The 18,969-nt window shown below is 37.2% G+C and overlaps 1 protein-coding gene across 3 annotated transcripts in view; it reads right to left on the reverse strand.

Annotated features, from left to right (window-relative positions):
• Positions 1 to 18,969, reverse strand: part of LOC147155499 (ATP-binding cassette sub-family D member 3-like) — a 110,279-nt gene that overhangs the window by 2,365 nt on the left and 88,945 nt on the right. The window contains exons 21-24 of one of the 3 annotated variants that reach the window (XR_015092042.1): positions 16,359 to 16,478; positions 4,280 to 4,319; positions 3,120 to 3,224; positions 1,579 to 1,635 (exon numbers count right to left, since the gene is read on the reverse strand). Coding sequence is in view for 1 of the 3 variants with exons in the window: in XM_086065902.1 (XP_085922028.1) it covers positions 1,579 to 1,635; positions 3,120 to 3,224; positions 16,359 to 16,478 (282 nt within the window). In the remaining 2 variants the exon portion in view is untranslated. Of the gene's footprint in view, positions 1 to 1,578; positions 1,636 to 3,119; positions 3,225 to 4,263; positions 4,320 to 16,358; positions 16,479 to 18,969 lie in introns of all 3 variants that reach the window. The other 2 variants (XR_015092041.1, XM_086065902.1) reach the window with 2 other exon arrangements.

An 18,969-nucleotide genomic window follows, 5' to 3' on the forward strand; every position in this document is an offset into this window, starting at 1 on the left:
CTAAAGTTTCTTCATTGAAGAAAGAAAGACATTTGTAGAAGTGACTGGAGCGGAGTGTTACACAGCCAGTAAACCTTAATGTGCGCAATTGGTCCTCGGTGACATTATGAATGAAAACCGTGACTGATTGTCCCAAAAGAGTACATGTGCAGAAATATGTTAATCATAGTCTAAAAATACTAGAATGAAGCTTGCCGTATTTTGGAGAATATTTAAGACGGAAGCGCTGCCGCACATTCATATTATATTAATAATAAAATAATAATAATGCTTAACACTTTCGAATATTATAACAAATAATGCGAGTTCCATTCTAATATTTCCAGACTATGATTATCACGTCTGAACTTGTAGGCATATACGTTTTGGTCGTGTTAATAATAATAATAATAATAATAAAATTACGAGTTTAGTTCTAATATTTATTTTTCAGGCTATCATTAGCACATATATGCATACATTTTGGTGACAATCAGTCACGCTTTTCATTCATAATGCCACCATCACCTGTGACTGCTTTTTTTTCTTTCTTTCTCAAAGGAAAAACCTGAGTGGGTAGGAGTGCTATCTAAGTTATGTCAATACTTGACAACCAGAGAAAATGTAAATGCCTCGAGAAAAGTGTTTAAACTGTGGTGAGGGGTTTTAGAGCCTTAAAAAGTTTTGTAAATGGTACTTCATTTGCTTTTTCCTCCTTACAAAGCGCTTTACATTTGACTACTCATTCACCTACTGATGACGCAGCATCAGGAGCAACAGGGGTTCAGTATTTTGCTCTAGGATACTTTGACGTGGTCACAATGGCATGGGATTGAACCCACAACCTCTAGGTTGGGAGACGACCACTCTACCACTGAGCCATGCTTTATTGTGGGTATTTTTTGGAACCTAACCCCAACGGAAAACGAGGGAACACTGTACTTTGTTTAGCAGCTGCTTGACAAGTTGACAACACAGTCCGTGATTGAGAACGAACGCGAGGCACTAAGATAACTTGCTCCGTATGTAATAGCAGCAATGAGCTGCGTGGTGCAGATCCTCTCCTCCATGGTGACAAATAAACTACCCAACTAAAAGTAGCGCTTTCATTAAAGGCAAAAGGGGAGTAACTAAGCATGCTAATCGCTCATGTGAAATGCAGAGTCGGGAATGACCCCAAATAAGTGTTTGGGCGTACAGTAGACTTTTCACAGAAGTCTGGTTAGAACTGTGTTAAGTGGAGGGCCAGTAGCTATGAACAGAAAATGTTTACTACAATTAGGCCTAATACGTATTCTATACTGAAACTAAGATGACAGATGCATTAGCCTTTTTGGCCTGGTAACACCTTGGGATCCCGCCGGAGGTGCTGGTTGAAGTGGCTGGGGAGAGAGACATATGGGCTTCCCTGCTAAAGGTGCTGACCCTGCGACCTGACCTTGGATAAGCGGTAGATAATGGATGGATGGAAAATATGTATCAATGTACTTGTGTTTTTGATTTGATCTAACATACAATACTTTGTTGTTAGAACTGTGTTTAAAAATGCTGTAAAAATAAAGTGGAGGTGTGATAAAATGATTTCCTTTCAATGCTTACCTCATGATGCTTCCAAAGAGACTTTCTGTGAGAGACGGTGAACAAAGTAATGCCCACCTACGAAAGAAAGCCAATACAGGACTCCTTACCAATTTAATAAAGTCAAAAATGTTAAAATGAGATAACAATGATCTGTTTGATAAAAATCACCCATATCATTATCACCCGTTTTTGCTTAGCCAAAGGAAAATACGAACCTTTTACTGATCTGTGAGAATTGTGTGCTACAGAATAAAATAAGTTGAATTTATATGAACATGTTAAGACTTATCCATCATTTCCTTTAAACAACTTCTGAATTTATCAACTTACGTTTTTATGGTTTCATTTTATACTAGAGCATAAACAAGGCTTTGATGCAGCCTCTCAACTGCAAAGAACGGTTGAAGAAATGGTAGTTATTACACAAACGGCCAACAGGTGGCAGCAATGCAAAAGAGATCAACCAGGCTTAAAAAAAGCTCATTACTTACATTTCTAAGTAGATTTGTGAATAATATTGAAACTTAGCTATATTCTAATGCTAATTGCTGCAAAATGGAAATAGTTAGAAATATACCTTTTTCCTGATGAAAGAAGAGACTAATCTTTCTTTTGGTTCCATGTTTTTGTAGCAATAGAACAATATTCTGTGGGCCTTGCAAAATCAGTCAAAATCCAGTAAAACAGCTGGGAGTGAAGTGGATTGCTTCTGTAAAAATGGCTGGGAGTGAATGAGTTAAAAACAAACCATGAAGTATCGCGACTCGTCCTCCATGTTTGTTTACTCTGAATTTGTGTTTAATTTCAAGATTTTTTGCAAGATTTCCCGTTTAATCAGGAAATATTCATGAATGAAATTGGTTTGTGTGTGATGTGTTGATTGTGCCGTGTGGCTGCACACCACACTGACAGAACTGTTACTCCCGTGATTTATTCTCGTCACGTGTGGGGTCTCTCACAGTCTGGAAGTCGGACGACAATTTTAAAATCTTGCCATATGAACAAAGCTAAAGGTGACCCCACAGATTTTTCACGTCTCAAACTGGGCCTTTTCAAAAGCATCTGTGAAAGTCATATATTGAATTTTAATGTATGCATTATGTACTGCATATTTGTTTTCTTACAGACAACTGAATTTATTGTATAAATGTTTGGAGATATTTAGAACTGCTCAAAAATAACGGACTGAGCACAGACTGAAGCACATCTACTTCTGTCAATCGGGGTGAGTACAGACAGCCCCTCTCATTCTGTGTATTTTTGCAAGGCTTCACGTCATAAAGCATTTGTGGAATATGCAAAAGTCAATAACGGGAATTGACGATTAACGGAAGGGCCCAGCTCTGGAAATTATGATGATTTAATATTGGTTTTCTGTTTACCCATTCAAACCATTAAGTTTGCAAGTAAATAAACAAAAATAATCCTCCCCCCTCCCATGGTTGCAGTTATACCTGTTTTAAAGATGTCGACTTTTTATATCCACAGTGAGTTGTTTAAGTTTACATAATAGCAAGGAGTACTATTTCATTAGAAGTTTGTAATAAAATACATCATACCATCCTGCAGTGGCTGTAGATATAGTCTTCCACATCAACACTCACAGCACTGGTGCACTCATCCAGAATAGCAAATTGGGGTTTGTGGTAGAATAGTCGGGCCATCTACAAAGACAATAGAAAAAAGCTATAAACGCTAAATTACACTGATTTCAATGTGAATATCAAGGTTTTTAAGGTAATATAAACATTTCACTGGAAGCGATTGTTGTAGAATTTTTGGCATGAAGTTTAAATATTTGAAAATTGTATGAATATACAATAGCTGTGCAACAATTAGTGTTATTTTCCTTGATCGGGCATGAAAACGGGTCAGGGGTGAAAAAGGTGAGAAGCATGGCCACACTGGGACCAAAATTATAGTAAATAGACTGCTTTTTATATAGCACTTTAACTACACCAAAGCACCAATGCCTCAAATTCACTGATTTAAACATCAGTGGTCAACCACTGCCATGCAGGGTGCTACTCTAGCAAGCCACACCTCTTTCTTGAAAAAGAAAGTGGGTCTGGACAGGCGTCCATAGACAGCAATTCGGCACCGGCCGAAAAAGGCCGGCCAATCAAATTCCTCTATTTGCGTGACGTCATCTTTGTGAGCAACATCATGCTGTTTAAATATCAAAACAGAGTGACTCATAACACCATCAATCTTCAAGTTTTTCCCGCAACAACATAAGTCATTCACTACTGTCTCTCTTCGTCTAGTAGCCATGTTGGATTTTTACTCCGTCTCCGCAAAAAAATAATAAAAAAATAAAAGTTGCTTTTCTGACGTCACGTCCACTCTTCGCTCATTGGTTCATTCCACTGTATGTTAGCTCAAGTTTGATCCGCCTCAGAACTGCAACTTATAGGGCGGTTGACCAAAGCCGCGAGTGAGTCTGGATTTTCAGGCTAGCAGGACGCTGCCACGTCCACTGGGGGCAAATTGGGGTTCAGTGTCTTGTTCAAGGACACTTCGATGTGATCACCAGGGGGTGAGGATCATGATGTGGGGGTGGGGTGGGGGAGGGGGTTTGGATCTGGGGGGTTTGGGGCTAATTTAAATGTTCAAAATTATATGGCATCAAGTTTGCAGACTGTTTGCGAACATCTTTGCAACCTTTTTCACGAGAAAATATCAACATGCACTGCTACTCACAAGTAGGGATGGGTACCTTTCGCATTTGGACACACGCTCATTCCAAATCTCGGCACCTGGGAATCAATAACAGTAGTAACAGTCCCGATTTTTGGTACTTTTGTTTGTGGTAAGAAATGTTAATTTATTTAACAAAATAATAATAATAAAAAAAGAACATTCACTTTAACAGCTATTTTTCATTAAATAAAATTTGACAAATAAAAACTATTTGCAGATGACACAAACATTTTCTGTACTGGTGAAAACCTGCAGCAGCTTGTGGAGGTGGTGACCAAAGAATTAAATAAACTTAAAACATGGTAAGAAAGCAATGGATATTTTTTATTGTTCGTTAATATTACCATATTTGAATTATTGTGTAGAAGTTTCGGGTAATTCCTACAAAACCGCAATACAATCATTATGCACATTGCAAAAAAAAGCCATAAGAATATTAAATCACATAGGATACTTTGAACACACCGGTAACACTTTTTAAAATGACACAGACTTAAGTTAGGGGTTCGGTAGATTTTAACACTGGAAAAATAATGTATCGGATAAATGGTAAAATGTTTCTAGGCAACATACAAAAATGATGTACAGAGCAAGAGAAGGGGGTTATTATTTGAGAGGGGAATTGAAATTTAAACATTATGCTCGCATGAAACACCAAAGTATGTGTTCAATATGTGGAGTGCTTTTAAAGAATGGTCTTGAGGAAAATATTTTTAAAAAGTAGAAGTATTTGTCAATTTAAGAAATGTTATATAAAAATTCATTTTTGCTAAGGAATAATAAAACAGTCGTTGAAAGTACAATGTTTGTTAAGGCATTTACGAATAATGAGTTAATAAGGTCATAAGTGAAGTAAATCATGATAGGACTGGATAAGCAGTTGCTTCATCATATTCCATTTCGAACAGCATTTATTTTATTTTGTAAATAGGTTTTGTTTGGTAGTCATTGCTATTATTAATTATGGAGAATGAAAGCATATTTCATACTTGTTTTGTTTTCATTGGTAAAATGTGTTTGTTTAATTTTTGACAATTGTCAAACTATGCTCTTTTGTTGTATTGTCATTTTAAATGTTTGAAATAAAATATTAAGAAAATCATTAATTTAAAACAAATAAACCAGAGAGGATGGAGTACAAAATAAAGGTATAATATTTTACAAGTAATAAAGTATTTAAAAAAACCTCAAATAAATTAATTTTAGAAATGAAAAAGCAAAAATCCAAGTTCTTTTCTATGAATGATATAAAGAACAATGTTAAGCAGTAATATAAAGACATGAGAAATAATTGTGTTATTGAAGTATTGAAGTGTTATTTTAGTTACTGCGCCTGAAATGTTTTCAGGCACAGACATTTTTATTAATTTATGTGCTTGAAATGTATTGTTTCTGACTCGGTCCATTGTGGTGAAGAAGGGGCTTAGTCGCAAGGCGAAGCTCTCGATTTAATTGTTGATTTACGTTCCTATCCTTACCTATGGTCATGAGCTGTGGGTTGTGACTGAAAGAACAAGATCCCAGATACAAGGGGCCAAAATGAGTTTCCCCACAGGGTGTCCAGGCTCTCCATAGAGATAGGGTGAGAAGCTTGGTCATCCGGGAGAGACTCAATGTTGAGGGCATTTATTGGACCGTGGATGGATGTTGAACCGGTTTGGTTCCAATTGTTGGTGCTGGGGTATCGATACTGGTACTGAACAATAACAATTTTCTGTACTTTTGTTCTGTTGTTTGTGGTAATACATGTAAATTTATTAACAATAAAATAATAATTACAAAAAAAATAACATTCACTTTAAACAGTCATTTTTTATTAAATAAAATCAAAGTCAGATGCATGATGTTTTACTATATGTCAGATTTTCTAACACATAATAAATCAATTTCAAACACATGACCAAAGAGGACGGAGTAAAAAAATCAAGAAATAACATTAATTATAAATAATACCATAAATTAATATTACAAAGATAAAGAACAAAATAAAGCAGTAATACAAGAACAGACGATAAATACTTGTATTAGTGTTATTTTGGTTCCTTGCGTAGTTGTTTTTCAAAAACGTGCATTCATTCGTAGGGCGATGAATTTGATCCCAACTTGGAGTGAAATCTCGCGAAAAATGAAAGTTTCAAGAGGACATTAACGACAATGAAGAGAATAATTGGGACTCAAGAGCAAGCTCGATGTAGACTGTATCCAACGCGATACGTAATGTTTGCTAGTGCTACAGGTTGGCCACAAGATTTTGCAGTTTTATCGTTAGGCACCACTACTGATCTGAATATATGACTGCATAGCTGATAGCCAATACACGCCCACCCGTGCAAGCCGTTGAAGTCACAGGGCGGCCATCTTGCCAACAGAACACTGTATAAACTATATGGTATACGTACAGATGAGACATATACAGCTCGTAGGCAGTTAGTATAAGGCCGGCGGGCGGGGTGGGGGATTTGTGGGCTGGGTATGTGCTGCTTTGAAGACCCCCTTTTTCTTTTATCGTTCAGTTCCTTAGACCCCAATATTAGATTTGTTAGAGGCATCTATTGTTGAATTACAGTTATAATTCTTTAATAAAAAGTTCTCTTGTTTATATTTGACAAATTTAAAACATAAATCATGCTGTTTCTACTAAGTACTGACTCAAATGTTCTCCAATTTCGATACTATAAATTTATAGGATCTATGCTGAGAAACGTTTCTTGGGAGGAGCAATATGGCAGCCTCACGACTTGGCTATCGGCTATCCAGTCATATATTCAGATCAGTGGGCACCACCCTCAAGCAAATCATGCTAGGAATATGGCCTAATATATAGTGCCGTCATTCTGTTTGGCGATTCGGAAAGCCAGGTCACTAATTTCTCCTTGTTGCATATCACGTGACCACCGTACCTGTTACGACGCACCGGCGCATAAATTATTGCGAATGAAAATGTTTTACAACTGTATTTTATTTCCTTTGTCGTATATATTTTCAAGTAAAACAAATTAACTTTGACTGCCAAAAACGTTTAATGATGTATCGTAAAATCCGAATGAATGCCGCCAAAAACGTTAATTGACGTTTACTATGTTTTTGTCCTCAATGGGCAGGGTAACGTCCGTGCAGCGCTGCCTAGTCATTGGGGTAGTAAAATCCCAAAACACCCACTAACAATGGCCAGCTGATGGCAGCATTGTATCTCTTTTCAATGGTCTCCCGGTAATATGGACTTTACAATGAAACATCATAAATATGATGAAATAGAACGTTTTCAAAAATTATGTGAATGACCAAAGCCTTTGTCACATTAAATCTAATTCACAGAGCATTACTAAATAAAAAAATTTCAGCGTCAAAGTCACTGTTGTGTAGAAAATGTATCTTTTCACAAAAAGCTAATTTTCTCCTTATCTTTTCAATTTTTACTTAATGTCACTCAAATAACCTATTTTCAAATGGTGATTACTAAAGAACGGAATAAGGTAGAAACACTTTTTTTCTAATAAAAGAATGGAACATAATCTTTCATTTGGTATGCACCTTGGCCTAAAAACATCTATATGATAATATTCGGTTACACATGTAGTGCCGCCTAGTGGTGACAAGAAATGTCATTACGATTTTATCCACGGTGCCGAGCCCGTTGAAGGGATCCAGATGAAAAAAATGTCAGAATAGCCTTAAGATGTTGGTCGTAACCCACACTGAATATTATAACTTTTTACCAAAGGGTGTGGCCGTTACGGTGCCGCAAAGTCTGATGATTTACCGTGACATTGAAAGCTGCGTTGACTTGATGCAGATGATCCGATCTTCTCAAAATGTCACACATTTGATGAGAGTCCAGGCCTGAAGACATCTACGAACTTATATTTCTCCGTAATTTAAAAAAATAAAAATAAATATTTGACGTTTTTCTCCAACCACGTTAAACTGGATCAACCTCAAACTTGCGCAGAAGCGTATTTAGGCCTTCATGATGTCACAAGACGAAATTTGTGAGTTTTTGCAAATCGCTGTGGGCGTGGCAAAGTCCTGTTCGCCAAGAAAACATTGATTTTGAGGGCCTGAACATGCACAGAAACTCATTTAACTTGGCACACACATCTGGCCTGGCAAAATAAGCAATATTTTATCATGTATCGTGCGATTATTATTATTATTTTTTTTACAAAAATGACTCACTAGCACTAGCGCCCCCTAGACATTTTTAACGAAGCAGCCCTGGTTGTACGTTTAAAGCAGAATCTACGAAAACTTGGCCTGGACCATGTCAAGACCTTTGCCATCAACAGGAGAAAAAAAACTTGACTTATATGACGGGGGTGGAGCATCCTATTTTGTCTTTTAAATTTCCTTCGCCATAGTGTTAATTTTGTTAATGAAAACTAAAAAAACTTTTCGTCACACATTTTTCACTGAACGAAAACTAGACGAAACTGGACTAAAACCTCCATTAATAAACAAGAATTGGGACTAAATCAGTATTCATTTTTGTCGACTAAAAAAGACGAGATGAAAATGTACTTCACTTCATAAAAACTGGACTAAAATGTATGAACATTTTAGTTCACGAACAAAGACGAGACAAAAATTATAATTTTGTAAAATCATGTCTCTGCTAATCTGTCACTAACGCAGTGACACAATCCCCTTTCAAATCTACAGCTAGCGAGTGTAGCGTAACATTAATGCAACAGCTATAGAAGATTCAGACAATGTTAATGCAACCGCTAACAAATGCTAGCTAACTTACTAGCTTAATTGTACCATGGAGTCATAATAGCCACTTGTTGATATAGGCCTACTGTAATTGTGTGTGAGGTTGTTTTACGTTAAAAATATGAGAGAATATTTTATGTGAAGTATTTTTAGATTAGATGGAAATGTTCAGTATTAACAAAAAAATTAAAAGGGTAAAATGATGGTCCTCACTAAAACTAGACTAAAAGGTTGACAGTTTCTGTTGACTAAAATAAAACAAATGAAATCATGTTTTCTTGAACTAAAATAAAGGCCAAAAATGTTTGATTTATACTCGACTAAAAATGCACTAAATATAAACAAGATGCTAGCTCAGTGTGTTGAGCACCCGCACCATGTGTAGAGGCTCGTCCTCAGAGCAGGCGACCCCGGTTCGATTCCCGGACTGTATGGTCCCTTCCTGCAGGTCATTCCCTCTCTCTTCCCCATTTCCTGTCAATTCTTCAGATGTACTATCAATTAAAAGGCTAAAAGCAAAGAAATAAAAAATAACAAGTGTGATTGAAATTAAACTAAAACTGAGATACATTTTAAATTGGCTGATAAAATTAACACTAGTTGATAAAATATTGCGTTAGCAGAATGTGTTAAGCAGCAAAATCTACTAGTTTTTATCCATATCAGGAGGCTGCCATTAGTGTTAATTTCGTCAACGAAAACTAAACAAAAATAATTTCACACACATTTTTCACCGGACTAAAACTAGACTAGACTAAAAGCCTCATTAATAAACAATAAGTGTGACTAAATCAGTGTGCATTTTCATCAACGAATGAAGACGAGACGAAAATGTACTTCACTTAATAAAAACTGGACTAAAATCTATGGACATTTTAGTTCATGAACAAATACGAAAAGAAAATGATCGGATTTTGTAAAATCTTGTCTGCTAATCTGTCACTGTGACACTGTCATGTGACACCCCACCTTTCAAATCTGCAGCTAGTGAGTGCAACATGCACAAACAAATGGGACAGACAGGAGGTGGATTCACGGTGAAAGGTAAAAAAAAAAGAAGTAAATTCTAGTTATAATGTAAGATGAATCCAACAGCTATAACGCTCCAACAATAATGTTAATCCGACCTCTTACTAATACTGGCTAACTTACTAGCTCGTAGAATGGCGCCATAGTAGCCACTTGTTGATATACTGTAATTGTGTGTCAAGTTTTTTTTATCAAAAATATGAGAGAACATTTTATGTGAAATAGTTTTAGATCTGAAATATTCAACATTATCTGCTGACAAAAAATATGCAGGGGTAAAATGATTGTCCTGACTAGACAAAAATGTTGACAGTTTTTGTTGACTAAAATAAAGATTAAGATGCTCGATTTATAGTCGACTAAAAATGGACTAAATAAAAACGGATGAGGTTGACTGACAATGATAAAAACTAACAAGTGTAATTGAAACTGGACTAAAACTAAATTGAAAAATGGCTGATAAAATTAACACTACTTCGCCATGAAAGGGGAAATGTTTAATAACTCCCTAGTACATGCTCCAAAACATCCCAAACTTCACATGTATGTTTATCTTCACGATCTGAAGGTATCAATATGACAATATTCAGTTATAAATACAGTGCCACCTAGCCCTTGGGGCAAAAAAAACAAAAACACACAAGGTATTTTGTCTAAAATTTGGACACTCTTTGTAAGTGTGATAACTAAGTAATTTATGAATATGCTTTTACTTTCCACTGCTCGTTTTTACTTTCTACTAAATGTTCAGTGGCATCAGACCTGTCTATACATATTTGCTTTTTATTTATTTACCTTTCTATCTATTTTTGATGCACTCTATGAACAATAAAAGCAATATTGTGCAATGAGTAAAAAAAACCCCAAAAACTAACGATTTGAATATATGTAAAAAAAATAAAAATAAAAAAGAAAGCCAATCGGGACAACAAAAAAACATTACGCAGATTTTTGAGGGTTTTATCATTGACCAAAAAGCTTTACACACTCATCACACCTGGCAAAAAAAATCCATATGTAAAGGTTTATTATGCATTTTCAAAGACATTCTGCTTTGAATGTGCCACTATCCAACGTGCCAGTACCCCAACGTGCAAGTATCCCAAAGTGGCCCGAGCTGCCATACAGGACATAATAAATGAATAAATACATAACAGTTGTAGTTATTATTATTATTAACTATTACAAAATCGGTACGCAAAATTTACCGGACAAATTAATCGTGTACCAACAAGCTCTCATGCACCGGCCTTTTTGTTGACGTTACGGAAATCATTAAGTGAAGTATCGTACAAAATGATAGTTTTTTTTGTTTTTTACAAAACGATAGTCGGACACTGATAAAATTAGCTCATCCATTTTGCTGGATAGCCCACTGTGTAGCATTGTCCTGTGTTCATTGGCTCATCAATGAAACCTACCGGCGACAAAACCTTTGTAACTTTCTAGTATCGCATCGCAAGCCTACGTGTGCATGTCTATGTGTACGAATGCGAAATTTCACATGCACGACTGTAGCAGGGGGAGGGGGAAGGCGATTTTCGCTTCCATAGGAAATGAATAGAGAGCGAGCGACATCGATCTTAAATGTATCCCTAAAATACGAGATAATGTCTGACTGAGCAGATTTTTCCGTTTGTATCAGCACTTCAGGACACGACCTATCCTCACGCCACCATTTTGGAGTCTGAACAATTTAGTTTAAGAAAAGCCTCTCGGAACATTGATTGCATTCATTCAGATCTTGGGGACTTTTTTACAGAAAGAAACTACAAGTGAGCTGCTCTTTTCCTTATTTTCTTTTAAATCAAACATGGAGAAGCTAATCTTTTGATGTTTGGTTGAGTTGGGCATAGGTGGAGATGGCCACTTAAATAATTGAGAGCCATTTTTGGGAAATTCTTAACAATGTATGTGCAATGATTTCGAATGGAAAACGTCTGGTGCCCTCTTTTACTGATATTATTTACCGATATTATTATTACTGGTGGCAGAAGGACAGATGGTGGTTGACTTTGCAAAAAGAATGGAAGAAGAATGTCGTGAATATTTTCTTCCAAAAGAGGCAGGAACATAGGGTGACCTACAAGAGTGGAGGTAGGAGTACACAGGTAGACTACATGTTGTGTAGACTGTGTATTCTGAAGGAGATCAGCGACTGCAAAGTAGGGGTAGGTGAGAGTGTAGCCAGACAGGATGGTAGTGTGTAGGATGACTCTGGTGGTGAGGAAGACAAAGATGGCAAAGGCAGAGCAGTGGACGAAATGGTGAAAGCAGAATTTATTTGAAAATGTCATAATAAACCTTTACATATTATGGATTTATTTTTTTTTTGCCAGGTGTGATGAGTGTGCAAAGCTCAATGAGTTTTGCTCAATGTTAAGACCCTCAAAATCAGCGTCCGTTTTATTTTTTGGCAATGAGTTGCCCCGATTTTAAAGTACATATATACACATCATCGTTAGTTTTACTCATAGCACAATATTGCTTTTATTTTCCATACAGGACATAATAAATGAATAAATACATAACAAAGTACATATGTATGGATAGGTCTGATGCCACTAAAAAATGTGAGTGGTCGAAAGTAACAAAATATTAATAAATGACTTAATTATCACACTTGCAATAGTATCAACATTATGTACAAATATGAAAATACCATGTGTGGGGTGTTTTTTTTTTGCCGACCCCAAGGGCTATAACCGACTATTATCATAGGGATACCTTCAGGTCGTGACTATAAACATGCATGTGACGTTTGGGAATTTTTGGAGCATGTATCGAGGAGTTATTACGCAATTTGTCTTTCATGGAAAAGGAAATATGAAACAAAAAATATGATGCCCCGTCCCCGTCATATAGTATTTTGAAAATTCAAGATTTTTTCTTCTTTTGTTGACCTAGGTCTTGACATGGTCCAGGCCAAGTTTGAAGTCAATCGGATCAAACATTTGTTAAACATTTCTAGGGGGCGCTAGTGAGTAATTTTTGTAAAAATCGCACAATACATGATAAAAATTTCTCATTTTGCCAGGCCAGATGTGTGTGCCAAGTTTCATGAGTTTCTGTGCATGTTTAGGCACTCAAAATTGGTGTTGTTTTCTTGGCGAACAGTACCTTGTCACGCCCACAGCGATTCGCGAAAACTCACAAACTTTGTGTTATGACATCATGAAAGCCTAAACACTCTTTTGGGCAAATATGAGGTAGGTCCAGTTAACGTGGTTGGAGAAAAAAGTAGAAGAAGACATGTTAAAAAAAATTGCCAGTAGGTGGCGCTATCAGTACAAATAAAGATAAGTTCGTAGATGTATTCAGACCTGGACTCTCATCAAATGTGTGAAATTTTGAGAAGATAGGATCATCTGAGTCAAGTTAACGCAGTTGTTATTGCCACGGTGAATTAGCAGATTTCGCGGCACAGTAACGGCCACGCCCTTTGGCGAAAAGTTACAATATTCGGTGTTGGGCATGATCAACATTTTAAGACTTTTCTGACAAAATTTCAACTGGATCCCTCAAACGGGCTCGGCACAATAGATACAAATGTAAAGTATGACATATCTTGTCACCACTAGGTGGCGCTACATGTATAATCGAATATTATCATATAGATGTTTTCAGGCCGTGGCTATTAAGATGCATGACAAGTTTGGGATTTTTTGGACCTTGTACAGCGGAGTTATTCAGCATTTCCTCTTTTTTGATGAAGGAAATATTAAAGACAAAATTTGAGGCCCCGCCCTCGTCATATAGTCTTTCAAAAAGTCAAGATTTTTCCCCAGTTGTTGTCCCAGGTCTTGAGATGATACATGCCAAGTTAGAAGTAAATCGTATGAAAATTGTTGGTAAATGGGCAAAAAGAATGACCACAGTAAATGTTCAAAAATGGGCCAAAATTGGACATTCAAAAATTCATAGCTCACTTCCTGTACACTTTAGGATTTGGCTTCCTTCGACTTTTTTGTGTGTGTCTCGGTGCGCTTCACGTGCCTGCCAATTTTTGTAGCCCTCGGTCAGACGTGCCGGGATTGGTGCATATTTTTCCACGCTATATGTTGTTATGTTGTTATGGCAACTTCATAATATAACATTTTTCACCGAGCCCAAGGAGTGTGTAAAGTTTGGTGAGTTTTCGTAAATGTTTAAGTCCCCAAAAATGACATCGTTTACAAAGAATAATAATTCTTACAAAAACAAGAGGGACCTCGCAGCAGTAGCTGCTCAGGCCCTAATAATATGAACGAAAAACAAGAGGAACCTCGCAGCGACAGCTGCTCGGGCCCTAATGAGCCACACAATGAAGCTATGGGAAAGAGTAGTTGAAGCTAGACTGAGGGCAGAGGTGAACATTTGTGAGCAGCAGTATGATTTAATGCCAAACAAGAGTACCACAGATGCAGTATCTGCTTTTAAGGATGTTGATAGAGAAGTACAGAGAAGGTCAGGAGGAGTTGCATTGTGTCTTTGTAGATCTGGAGAAAGCTTACGACAGGGTGCCCAGAGAGGCACTGTGGTTTTGTATGAGGAAGTCTGGAGTAGCAGAGAAGTGTGTTCAAGTGGTGCAGGACATGTATGAGGACTGTAAGACAGTGGTGAGGTGTGCTGTAGGTGTGACGGGGGAGTTTAAAGTGGAGGTGGGACTACATCAGGGATCAGCTCTGAGCCTCTTCTTGTTTGCTATGGTAATGGACAGGATGACAGATGAGGTTAAACTGAATCTCCATGGACTATGATGTTTGCAGATGACATTGTGATCTGTAGTGAGAGCAGGGAACAGGTGGAGAAGAAGCTAGAGGCGTTGAGGTTTGCACTGGAAAGGAGGGGAATGAAGTCTAGTCGTAGCAAGACGGAGTATCTGTGTGGGAATGGGAGGAACCCAAGTGGAAGAGTGAGGTTACAGGGAGAAGAGACCAAGGAAGTGGAGGATTTAGGGTCAACAGTGTGAAAAAGGAAGTGATGAAGCGCTGCAGGCAGGCTGGAACGGGTGGAGAAAAGAGACAGAGCCACTGAGGAAAAGACAGGAGGCAGAGCTGAGGTGGCAGAGATGAAGATGCTGAGGTTCTCTTTGGGAGTGAGCAGGTGGATAGAATCAGGAATGAGTACATCAGAGGGACAGCACATGTTAGAGGCTTTGAAAATAAAGCCAGAGAGGCCAAACTGAGATGGTTAGGACATGTCCAGAGGAGAGATAGTGAGTATATTGGCAGAAGGATTCTGAGTTTCCAGATGCCATGCAGGAGGTCTCGAGGAAGACCAAAGAGGAGGTTTATGGATGTAGTTCAGGAGGTTTATGGATGTAGTTCAGGAGGTTTATGGATGTAGTTCAAGAGGACATGAAGGTAGTAGTGTGTAAGAGCAGAGGTTGCAGAGGATAGGGTTAGATGGAGGCAACTGATTTGCTGTGGCGACCCCTGAAGGGAAAAACCGAAAGGAAAAGAAGTAAAAGATTTACTGATTTTCCAACACAGATTAAATTGAAAATGCATGCTATCATAATTTTCGTGATTGAAAAAAACAATGAGTTTATGAGTGAAAAATGGGCCTCCCCGGCTGGATGATCCCTTTTTTTCAATTAACATTTTATGGTTAATACTTTATAATTTAAGTAGCCCAAAAAAAGCTAAAAAAAATAAAATAAAAAATTAAATTAAATTAAAAAAATAAAGTAGCTCAATACGTATAGGATTGTCACCAATATATCGGGATCCAGATTGGATCGTGATAGAAGTGTATTGTCCCAGCCCTTGTACCAATAATCCACAAATACATTTGCATCCCCTAATCTAATGTGACAACACATCATGCTCAATTGATTACCAAGTAAACTGCTACTATTTGTTATCATTAACAAACTCTCTTTTAAAATCATCAACACATATACTAATCTTTTTGCATCCAATATTCTGACAACATACAAAATGTTTCAAGTAACTTTTTATTTGCTTTTATTTACAAATGCATATTTTGTACATGTGTTGTCACTTTATGGAGCTCAAAAAGATTAGGAAATTTGTTGTTGATATGATGATCATGACTACATCTTTACGTAACGCATTACAAATGATTATCATTTATCATATAAAGTGTTACCAAATAAAGTATTGCATGTTGATATTTACGGCATTTGTTTCCCAATTTTTGTGAAAAACTATTAACATGATCAGTGTCTTTACATTAATGGATAGCCTTAATTATTAATAACATAGAACAATAACATGGAAGAAAATTTGAGCAAATTTGTTATTTCACAAGCTGGTAGCCTTTTGTATATACTCAAGGAGTAGCTCTCACCTTCAAAAAGATTGGTGAAACTTGGATTAGAGTAAATATGAGAGATGAATACTTACGGCCATCCTCTGTTTTTCTCCTCCACTGAAAACATCCATCCAGTCCTGTACTGAGTCCCAACCGCCCTCCCTGCTTAAGATGTGGCCCAGCTGAACATTATCCAAGTACTCCTTCAATACCTGGAGTAATGTGTAACAAAAGTAATGCAATTACTGTACAGTGACACTATTTCTTGTGACACATAACTCGAGAAATTACAAAAAGAAAAAGATGTTAGAATGTCAGAAATGTGAGAATGCGTCTATTTTTTCCCCGGACATGTGCACTCTTTGCCACGAAATCAACAAGTCAGTCATTAGGCTGCACCACAGCAGTTATGAGTTGAACTGACTGTTACAAAACTAATGCAATTACAGTGACACATTTTGCTGTAACATATACAGTAACTCAAATTCTCATATTGAACCACACATTTTCATATAACATATACAGTAACTCAATAAATTCTAAAATGGAGAAAAAATATAACTACAATATCAGCATCATGAACTGATATTGAGGAACCAGTTGAGGTGGCTCGGGCATCTGGTACGGATGCCTCCCTGGAAAAGGTATTCCGGGCATGTCCCACCGGCGGGAGGCCCCGTGGACGACCCGGGACAGGCTGGAGAGACTATGTCTCTTCACTGGCCTGGGAACGCCTTGGGATCCCGCTGAAGGAGCTGGTTGAAATGGCTGGGGAGAGGGAAGTCTGGGATTCCCTGCTAAAGCTGCTGCCCCCGCAACCCGACCCCGGATAAGCGCTAGATGATGGATGGATGGATGGCATATTTTCAGCTGAAATCTATCGACGCAGCTCAATTGCAATTCAAATAACGGTTTGGATGTCGTGAATTTCCTGTCCACTCAATGATCTACGGATGGGTCAACAAGTTCAGAACCCATGGGACTGTGCATAACCTCTATGATAAAGACACTAACAGACAGATCTGCGATCAACTCCCGGTTAATTCCAAGCTCCTGACTTCGCCGACGCACAGACTTGCTTGGGCTGCAGACAACAGAGTCTCTGATTGTAGCAACATTGTGTGGTGTCCTTGCTGATTTTGGTTGTCCAGAGTGAGCCTTTACCATTGAGATTATGCACAGTCCCATGGGTTCTGAACTTGTTGAACCATCTGTAGATCATTGAGTGGACAGGAAATTCACGACATCCGAACCGTTCTTTGAATTGCAATTGAGCTGCGTGGATAGACTTTTATTAAAATTTATTTTCCTCAATGTATACACACACATACATAGATATACATACGTAAATGTATACAAACATACATATATATACATACATACAAACGTACGTATCTTTACATACGTATATATACAAACGTACGTTTGTAAATGTATACACACACATACATATATACATACGTAAATGTATACACACACATACATATATACATACGTAAATGTATACACACACATACATATATACATACGTAAATGTATACACACACATACTTATAAACATACATAAATGTATACACACATACATACATATATATATATATATATACATACGTAAATGTATACACACACATACATATATACATACGCACATGTACATACGTACGTACATATATACGTACATATACATACATACATACATACGTACATATACATACGTACATATACATACGTACATATACATACGTATATATACATACGTACATACATACGTACATATACATACGTATATATACATACGTACATACATACGTACATATACATACGTACGTACATACATACGTACATATACATACGTACGTACATACATACGTACATATACATACGTACGTACATACATACGTACATACATACATACGTACGTACATACATACGTACATACACATACGTACGTACATACGTACGTACATACATACATACATACGTGCGTACATACATACGTGCGTACATACGTACGTACATACATACGTGCGTACATACGTACGTACATACATACGTACGTACATACGTACGTACATACATACGTACATATACATACGTACGTACATACATACGTACATATACATACGTACGTACATACATACGTACATATACATACGTACGCACATACATACGTACATATACATACGTACGCACATACATACGTACATATACATACGTACGTACATACATACATACGTACGTAAATACATACGTACATATACATACGTACGCACATACATACGTACATATACATACGTACGTACATACATACATACGCACGTACGTAAATACATACGTACATACGTACATATACATACGTACGTAATTATACATACGCATACGTACGTACATACGTACGTACGCATACGTACGTACATATACATACGCATACGTACGTAATTATACATACGCATACGTACGTACTTATACATACGCATACGTACGTACATATACATACGCATACGTACGTAATTATACATACGCATACGTACGTATTTATACATACGCATACGTACGTATTTATGCATACGCATACGTACGTATTTATACATACGCATACGTACGTATTTATACATACGTATACACACACACACATACGTATATATACACTCACACACATACGTATATATACACACACACACATACGTATACATACACACGTAT

Source organism: Leptonotus elevatus, chromosome 21 (assembly GCF_054856555.1).
Source record: "Leptonotus elevatus isolate MCC_2025b chromosome 21, RoL_Lele_1.0, whole genome shotgun sequence".
Taxonomy (NCBI): Eukaryota; Metazoa; Chordata; class Actinopteri; order Syngnathiformes; family Syngnathidae; genus Leptonotus; species Leptonotus elevatus.